Below are 9,463 nucleotides of genomic sequence, written 5' to 3'. Positions count from 1 at the left end.
ATTGTCCAATCTAAATCTGCCCTGGTCTAATTTAAAACCCATCGCCCCTCATCCTGTTGCTACACCCCCTTGTGAACAGCCCCTCCCCAGCTTCCCTGCAGCCCCTTCTGAGAATCATACAATCATAGAACAATTCAGGCTGGAAAAGACCCTTGGGATCATCAAGTCCAACCATTAACCCTACACTACAAGGTCACCCCTAAACTGTATCACCCAGCGGCGGGATGTGCAGCCGTGGTCGCACTCGATGGATGTCTGACCGACTGCGCCGTCATGTGAAATGATCCTCCTGTTCCTTTGGCCAAAAGGCGGCAGGTACTGGCATAAACGGTCATTTGTTGTATTTCCTGATTCTGTCCTGGAAAATCTATATCTGCTTCCCTGAACCCCACAGGAAAACAGTGCCCATGCAAAGTGGTCTCCTCGCTGGGTGCCGGCTGGGAGCTGGGCTGCTTCTGTAGAGCTCCAGGAACAAATTTGCTCACAGCAATTTTTTTTCAAGTTTTTTTTCCTAAATGCGTGGTGCCGGGCATATTAGTTTGCAGAAACTCTTGCAGCTGGGAGTGGCAATAGCACAGCAGAAGTTCCCATGTTCTGGTGGTTCGGTGTGGATACACAGAAAATTGCCTTACTGGATCTGCCTGTCAGAGCCCGCAGCTGAACCTGCCCCCAGTGGGTGCAAGGGTTTGGAACTTCGACCCAGCGCCCTTCTCTTGCTGCAGGGCTCCTCCTGCTCTTCTGAGGCACGTTGTTCCCTTCTCTTTGCCTTTCCTTCACCTGTTCAGTTTGTGAGCTTTAATTTTTACCTTCTGCACAGCTTTTCCTGTTCATGACATTTATAAGGCAGGGGAAGCTCAGCAGTCTCCCATTTGCTCGAGACACCTCTTCAGTCTCTGGCATTTACCTCCGGGCTCACCCTAGAACTCCCCTGGGGTTTATTATAAATATTAATGGCTTTGGTGTTATGAAGCTAGCCCAAGCAGCTCCTGTGTGTTCCTGGGTCCTCTGGTCCCCTGGCCAGGGATGCCTTCATTGTCACACCTGTTCGGTGGTGCACACCTGGGTAAAACGGGCAGTCCTGGCTTTTCTCACTTGTAGCTGAAGATTCAAGCTACTCCCTTCATGCCAAAAAAACCTGGGTATTTCTAGGTCCCTATTAATTGGTCTTTGTCTAATGAAGCAGCTGTATACACCATGCAGCGTTGGCTTTCTCTTTCAGTTAGTGTTATCTACAGACAATTAAAGGTTTTTTTGAAGTCTATCTGAGCCTTGGCATGCCTCACATTTAGCTGTCTGAAGCTATTTTCCACCAAACAGGACAGCAACTGTGACTGAGAGGTTGTTCTCCAACCCCTCAAATGTTTTCTGCAAATGCTTTTCGATGACTAACGTCTGCTTGCAAGAAAATCTACTTTAGGCCCGCAAAGGTGCCTGATGGAAAAAGAATCCTGGACTAATGAGCTCAGGCAATCAAGCCGAGTTTGGTATTAAACATCTTACCTTCCCAAGCAAGCAAAAAAAAAAAAAAAAGCCTGTTCTGATGTCTCTGAGCCCATTTTGTAGTCCAGGGAAGGAGGGAGAGGCAGAAGGGCAGCCAAACCTTTATTTTTAATGAAGATTTCTGTTTGTTCCTGCAGTTGAAGTGAAAATCGAAGTTGTGATACCTGAGAAGGAAAGAAGCAAAGAGGAGATGTCGCCCAACGGGAGAGCCAGCCCCCTGATCTACAAAGTCAACGGGACTGCCCGGCATTATCACCTCGAGGAGCATCCCATGGCCAGCAATCCCTACCACAACCCAAAGGACGTGGTGGAAGCGTCCGTGTGCCACGTGAAGGACCTGGAGAATGGACAGTAAGTGCCTAAAATATTGGCGAGTAAACCTTGTGTAAACCCAAAACACCCTCCTATCTTGTCCTTTAGAGTTTCTCGAGATGTTCATTCAACTTAGTAAAATACATATGTTTTTTCCATCTAAAAAATGACATCACAGGCAAGTGACAACTGCTTTTACCAAAATCACGGAATTGTTGAGGCTGGAAAAGACCTCTGAGATCATCAAGTCCAGCCTATGACCCTACACCAAAGGTCTGCTCTTCCTTGCATGGTCCACCCTGGGACTCGTCTTAGAAAGATGGGATGTTCTGCAGAAGAATTTCTCAACAGGCTCTGCTCAGCCTTTGTTAGACAATCCTGGCTTTTTCAATAGGTCTATATCCTTGGCAGTTTTACAGCAGCGTGAGCAGGGCATGGGTGAAGCTGATGGGGCACACTGTGTGCTCCAGCACTGCTGTGCTGCCTTGCTCTTCTAGATGAGCTCGTCTCTGTCCCTTTGCTCTTTCACCAAGAATGCAGTTCACCAATTTTTTTCTAATGGCAACACATTGTGACTCTGTATATTTTCACTACCCTGGTTTTTCTGAAATCTAAGCACCTGCCCTGGTCGCCGTGCTTTATGAGGTGGTGTTTTCTTTTCTGGGGCATCTTTTCTGCAACATGTTCCATTAGTCTGATGGCCAACGTCTCAGTGGGCTCTGTCCTTATGTGAAAGAAAACGGAGCTTGAAGTAGCTTCTGTTCTAGTGAGGGAGTGATGACAGGCGCTTCGGACACAGTGGGAGTCTGGAAGCTAATTGCTTTAAATTGAATGATTGCTTGTCATAGTATTCTGGAATAATCCAGGTACAAGAAGCTACTTTGTGCTACGATTCTGGCCCTGGTACGCAGAGAGGGTTTCCAGGATGCCCCTCTCAAGGGACAGGGCAGTGCATGGCCACAGCAGCCATGCCGTGGCACTCAGGTTCGGGCACCTCTGTGTGAAGTGAAGGCTGCAGGCACAAGGGATCCTTTCTGCCCACCTTTCTACCTCTCAGCAAAAAGATACTGGAGGAGAAGCTCGGGCACTGCTGTGCCCAGCCAGCTTCCCAGCAGGGCCCCAGGCAGAAGACAGCTAGAAGCTCTCTCAGCTCCTGAGCAAAGGTCTTTGGAGGCCGGAGCTGAGATTTAGCTGGTGCTTCCTGAGTGAGACAACAGGACAAATTCCCCACGAAGTAAATAGCTGAGTGGGGAGCGGTGCAGGGTAAATCATCCTCTCACCCGCTCTGGGGCGAGTGTGGGATCGGGAGCCCTGAGGTGGTCATGTGCTGCCTTGGGGACACGAGGCATTGTTTTTTGACTCTTGGATCACACAGTTCCAGCTGTAAACTCTTTCACTTATCTTATCTTCCCGTAGAGTTATGGCTGTCATTTAACTGCAGGTTTTATCTGAAGTGCTGCACAGCTGAGGAATGTGGTAGGACTTGTCCTGCCCTATTCCCCTGGTGCTGAGGGGAGGACCTCCCAAGTGCCAAGTGTCCTGCATGGGCAGGGAGCAGGGCTGCATCGCTTGGGAGAGGAGCTGATGATTTCCTGGGACAAAACAGCTCCCAGAGGCTGGCATGATGAGCTCTGGTGCTGTTTGCAACAGGGGTGACAAGGAAATGGAGCATTTGCCGTGACTCTAGCAGGAGAGCCAATGCAGGTAGAGCAGGCACCTGCACGAAGACCTGCCCGAGGTGGTTTTGAAGGTATTACAGGGGTGCTGGTGGACTGACCCCTGCTCTCATCTCCATGGCTGTGAAGCAGAGAGCAGGTTAAACATCAGTATCCTGGGCGCAAGTGCCAGGATAGAGTTAAGATATTGTCCAGAGAGGAATGAGCATGCAAAGTGAGTCCCATTCTTCTGAGACCCTGGGAATTACTGTGCGTGAGCAGGATTTGGGGGTCACACATGGCCAGTAGCTTTCTTGAGCACGTGGGGTTTGCTGTGTGCACAGGGGTGCATTCCGTACCCGCAATGCAACGTGTCAGGCTTGCTGTAGAGGTGGTCCACTTCATGCAATGGAGAAAAACGGGATTTCCAGATAAATGTCTAGTTGTGCAGGGACAGGTTTTCTGGCTGGAAGAGGGGAAGTTTCCAGGGAACAGCAGCTCTGTGCTCCACACCCAGCTCCCTGCAAAGTGAGGGCTGTCTTCCCATCTCTCTGCTTTCCTCCGTGATTAGCTGGAAGGCTCTGCCATAGGTAAGGAGCTGCTGATAATTGCGTTGGAAAGTGCCTCTCACAGGGCCATGGAATGCTCAGAGTGTATCGGAGCTGTTGATTGGAAAGGGAGCACCTGAGCTGTGAGAAGAGGAGATGAGGTGAGGACAGGATGAGCATCTGGTGGAGACATAGTGAGAGCAGAGAGTAAACAAGTGCTCAGAGCAGAGAGCAACATCAGTCTCCCTCAGCGATGCCTGGGCAGCCTGCCCTGCCCCTAAGGCTGGAAAACCACAGAAATCCCCTTGGCAAAGATCTGAGCAGATGGGGGAGTGGGGGTCTCAGCGCTGGAGCCCCTTGCATCCCCATCTCCAGGCTCTGCAGAGAGGAGCGGTGGGATCCTCCTGGAAACGATGAACGGCTGAGAGACTCGTGTCAGCCTCATGCAGCCTCCTAAAGGCAGTCAGGTGCTGTGTACGGGCTGCAGGGCTGGGAAACTTGTGGATAAAAGCTGGGGAGGTGTGACCCAGAGAGCCTGAAAAATGCAAACCTTTGTGTGCAAAGGGTTCCTGCTGTGCTAATCGTGCTTTTGTCCAGGGTACCATGCAAGCTGCTGTGGTCTTTTAAAGAGTACCTGAATCTCTCCAGGGGATGGCTCGAGGGTTCACTTGGCTCCTGCACGCAGATGGGGCTGGGTGCCAGCAGCACCAGGGACACAAAGCCCCTCGGTGGTGTGGAGCCAGGGCCAGCAGCCCAGGGCAGGCAGGCAGGTCTGTGAAAACGGCTGAGGAAAACAAGCGAGGAGGTCACAGCGAAGTATCTGCTGTCCTCAGGGTTTTATCAGGAAAAGGTGACCCACGTGGTTGACCCTGGGATGTGGCCACAACCAGAGCAGGGAGGCAGGCCCCAATGGCGGAGTACACAAAGGGTCAGAATTGCCTCCTTCTGGTTTTCAAGTCTCAGAAATGTTCTATTTGCTCTGGGTGAGTGAATGCAAGCCTGGCAGGAACCAGCTGAGCTGCTGGGGCCAGCAGGGAAGGTGATGTCTCAGTAAAAACCCGTTTGGTTTCTCGCTCTCGCTGTGTGCTGAAAAGCTTTATTCTGACCCCCTGGACTTGGTTGGAGACCACTAGCCTCTTCTCAAGCAGCTGGGGAGGTGCTTGGGGCCACCTCTTGGCACAGTGAGGGGTGAAGGAGTTGCTACTCAGTGGCCCAGCTTGGATGTGCCCCAGGCTGGGCACAGCAGCCACCTCCAAAGCCGGTGACAGAAGTGACCCACACCTGTAAGTCACCTGGAGCTGGTTGGGAGCAAGCTGAAGGAGGTGGCGGAGTCTGGTGGGAGCAGGGCTGGGGTGCAGGGCTTGGGGTGGTGTCCCCTGCCAGGAGGATGCTTTGCCATGTGTTTTCCATGCTCCTCCTCCCCAGGATGCGGGAAGTGGACCTGGGCTGCGGGAAGGCTCTGCTCATCAAGGAGAGCGGCGAGTTCCACGCCGTGGGACACAAGTGTCCCCATTACGGGGCTCCACTCGTCAAAGGTCAGTCTGCAGCACAGGACTAACCACAGCCAGCGAAGCGTTGGTAGAGGACAGCCCCGCGTCCACCCTGCCGTGCTGCCGGGCACGGGGCAGCACCCTGACACCCCCCCACCTCATCGGGGTGTCTTCTTCCCCAGCAAGGCGTGGGTGGAAACCTCCTGGGAGTACTGGCGACCCCAGCTCGCTGGGGCTGCTTTGGGTGACTTTGAAGACAAAACATCACGGACACCATTAAATTTGGCTTCTGTTTCATTCTTCAGCTGGAGCTGAACCTCTCTGGATGGTATGAAACAGCTGCAGCTCGCTGGGCCCGCGCAGTGCCTGATTTCATGGGGCTTTTCGTAGTGTTCTGCTTATCAGTTCCCACTCACTGAGGAGTTGAAAAAATGCCTTAAAGGGGAAAAAAAAATCACCTTATGATTTTTCAGGCTTAAAAACCCCCACAAAACCACTGTTCCCTGTAAATCAAAATCCTGTTTGGGGGGGAATGGGGAAGCTCTTTGGGCTGCTGGGATCCTTTCAGTAGCGAAACGAAACGTTACTGATGTCACTGATTGCAGTGGGATGAGGTAAAGCGGTTTCCACACCTGACACTTAAAAAATATGCATCCTGGCATTTTCTCAGCTCGGGCATCCCTGGGATCGGTCACTGGCACAGGAGTCTCGCTGGGGAACACAGGGTTTGCTGCAGAAGTAGGTGCAGGCACTGTCCCTGCCTCCCCATGTGTGGTGAGTGACGAGATGTGGCACTGCTGTGCCTTGACAAGTGAAGGCACAAGCTCAGGACCCATCCAGCATGGCCAAATTGGAGCTGTTCGCTCTGCCCTGGTGTTGCGAGCCAGCTCTGTCAGGGAAAATTGAAATCCAAGGTGACAGCCTCTGAGAAAGCACTCGTGAGGGGTGGACTCCTGGCTTTGGGCATGCCCTGTGCTTTCCTGGTGGTGCGCAGGATCCTCACTGTGTCAGGATCTGTTCTGAAACATACTTGCTCTGAATAAGTGATGCTCTACTTGAGGTGATGCTTGCTCCAGGTGCTGCTGGGGCTTGTGGAGGGGACGACAAGACCTGCGAGGCTGCAGCCCCAGCCAGAGAGTGAGCTTATACTCCCAGCAGAGCTTTGTAGCTGTGCTCAGAGGTGAGGGAAGGGCATGGTCAGCAAGGAGCACATTTTAGACGGGATCCCTCGTACAGGATCCAGCTGGTGACTGTGCTCAGCCTCTATCCCAAACGGCGGGATCAGTCCAACGTGCAAGTTAAGAGAGTTCCACATCAAGTAGCCAAGATGCTGCTGACAATTCAGATCCACAACAGCTGCCTTGTGTCCCTTAGGAGAGGTGACACCTCTGGGTTAAGAAAGCGTCACGGGGATGTGCGTTGCATGGAGCAGCACAGCTCCTGCCGCTGCAGGACGGCCTCGGTAGCAGCCTTCAGGAGCTCAGCCTCACTCAGCAGTGGCATTCACATTGTCAAGAAGACAGAGGCCACCATCACCAGGACAGCGGGAGGGAGACCTGGCCTCTGCCAGCCCTGCCCTGGCCGGGTCACAGCAGCTCAGTCTCAGCGGGCTGCAGGCAGGGACGGCGGCAGCTGCGGGGCAGCACCAACCCTGCTCTGCTAGGGGTGTTGTCCAAAGGAAGAGTGCGCTGTCCCTGGCACGGAGCTTGCTTCAACATCAGCACAGGTGACATAGAGGACTTTCCTGGTTTGGACAGCTTACCCAGGTTCCAGGTGAGACTTTTGTTCTGGCAGCAGCAGAGGAAATCATAGAACGGTTGGGTTGGAAGGGACCTTTATTGATCACCTAGCCGCAGGCAGGGGCGTGTTTCCAACCAGCCCAGGTTGCTCCAAGCCCCGTCCAGCCTGGCCTTGGACACTTCCAGGGATGGGGCTGCCACAGCTGCTCTGGGCAACCTGTAAGTCTGAGACAGAAACTAGGTTTTACACTGACTGTCAGTGTGTGGTTGATCTGAGCCAGGAAACATCCCACAGCCTTGAGCTGGGGTGAGCCCTGCCATGGCCAGAGCCACTCTCACGGAGGACCTGCTGAGGTCACTGCTCTGCTCGTTAGTTGTTGCACAGAGGGACTCATCACCCTCTTCACGCTGGAGGCACTCGCTGTCCTGCAAACCACGGCTGTTCTGTTGCCCTCAGGTGAAGATCGAGAAGGAGAAGGTGTACATTCGAGCAAGCAAGCAGGTGAGGGGCCACCAGCATCCCAAAGTCAAGGCCCATGCTTTTGCTTTTATCTCGGGGTGGGGGTGGTGGAAATGCTTTACTTTGGATTCTCTGGGAGGGGAAGCAGTGCCTGAACAGAAGGATGCATGAGCATCCAACATGGCTAAAGCAAAGGTCCACCTAGTCCAGGTCTGACTCAAGCAGCAGCTGAAGTTCGTATGAAGGCATGAGTTGAGAAGGGCAGAGGTGTTGTGCCCCCCGATCCTGCGTGTACCTCCCCAGCCTCCCTGCCACTGCTGGACACCTGAGCTGAGGTGGTCAGGAGGTCTTGCTTTGACCAGAACTTGTCCTATTTCCTTCAGCTCATAGCAACTTCTAATTTAGTTGGCCCGTGGAAACAGGCTTGTTCTACCAACCTTTTGGCCTTGACTACTGGGTCTGAATGACAGAGGTCATCTCTCTTGAGGCTGGACATCAGCTCCTTTGGCTGGGGAGGAATCTGGTGCGTGGACAGGGAGGGCTCTCATGCCCCCAGATGGGAGGCAGAATGAAGCCCTTTCAGGCCACTGCTATCCTTCTTTCCATGAAAAGCCATCTTCTGATGCACATTTGCAGGTACACGTGTGTAACCCAGCAGCTCAGAACTGGCCAGACCCTTGCAACACTTGGGTTAGATCCAGAGAGGTCATCTGAATGGCAGCATTTCAGCTCCAGATGATGAGGGTTACATATGGTGAGGAAGACTGAGCCTCTTGCCTCTGCCAGGAATGGGTTTTACTGACGATGGCTGGAAGCAGGGGGTCTGTGCAGCAGGACTGCAGTGGCGTAGGTCATAGAACCAGAGAATCCTCTAAGATCATCAAGTCCAACTGTCAACCCAGTACTACCATGACCACTAAATTATGTCCCGAAGTGCCACATCTAAGCGTTTTTTGAACACCTCCAGGGATTGTGACTCCACCACTTCCCTGGGCACCCTGTGCCAGTGCCTCACCACTCCCAGTAAAGGCATTTTTCCTTATATCCAGTCTAAACCTCCCCTGGAGCAACTTGAGGCCATTTTCTCTCATCCTATCACTAGTAACTTGGGACAGGAGACCAACACTCCCCTCACTACCCGCTCCTGTCAGGGAGCTGCAGAGAGCAATGAGGTCTCCCCTCAGCCTCCGCTGTTCCAGCTGAACAGCCCCAGGTCCATCAGCCGCTCCTCAGCACACTTGCTCTCCAGATCCTTCCCCAGCTCCGTTGCCCTTCTCTGGACCCTTTCCTGCACCTCGATGTCTTTCTTGTACTGTGGTGCCCAAAACTGAACCCAGTGCTCAAGGTGTGGCCTCACCAGTGCCACGATCACTTCCCTACTCCTGCTGGACACACGTAGGTCCTTGGGTGTGCTCTGGTAGGCTGGACAATTCCATCAACTTCTTTGGCTATCAGAGATATACAAGCTCTACTCAAGTGCAAGATGAAGTTCCTGATAGGACTTCTGAATGTCCATCTCATCTGCTGATTGCAGAGTTGCACAATAACACACCTGGGCTGCTTTTTCTATCTTTTTATTCCTGGCTCTGTGTACCTGTATGAATTTGCAGAAGACGATGGATTTATTTTTTGTTTTGTATGTGGTAAGGGGGAAGTGCAGTGCACTGGATGGTGGAAAGATATGTGGATGAGCATGGGTTTGGAGTCCTCACAGGGTACAAGTTGTTCGCTTTCTGACCAAGCTGGTTTATGACACTAG

At 52.7% G+C, this 9,463-nt stretch overlaps 1 protein-coding gene across 1 annotated transcript in view; it reads left to right on the top strand.

Annotated features, from left to right (window-relative positions):
• Positions 1-9,463, top strand: part of AIFM3 (apoptosis-inducing factor, mitochondrion-associated, 3) — a gene marked incomplete at its 3' end in the record, with an annotated part of 24,126 nt that overhangs the window by 5,871 nt on the left and 8,792 nt on the right. Inside the window, exons 2-5 of the mRNA XM_009865341.1 lie at positions 1,638-1,851; positions 5,441-5,550; positions 7,169-7,278; positions 7,702-7,746. Coding sequence (XP_009863643.1) covers positions 1,638-1,851; positions 5,441-5,550; positions 7,169-7,278; positions 7,702-7,746 — 479 coding nt within the window. The remainder of the gene's footprint in view (positions 1-1,637; positions 1,852-5,440; positions 5,551-7,168; positions 7,279-7,701; positions 7,747-9,463) is intronic.

Source organism: Apaloderma vittatum, unplaced genomic scaffold (assembly GCF_000703405.1).
Source record: "Apaloderma vittatum isolate BGI_N311 unplaced genomic scaffold, ASM70340v1 scaffold10382, whole genome shotgun sequence".
NCBI classification, from domain to species: domain Eukaryota; kingdom Metazoa; phylum Chordata; class Aves; order Trogoniformes; family Trogonidae; genus Apaloderma; species Apaloderma vittatum.
This window is presented reverse-complemented; position numbering and strand designations above follow the sequence as displayed.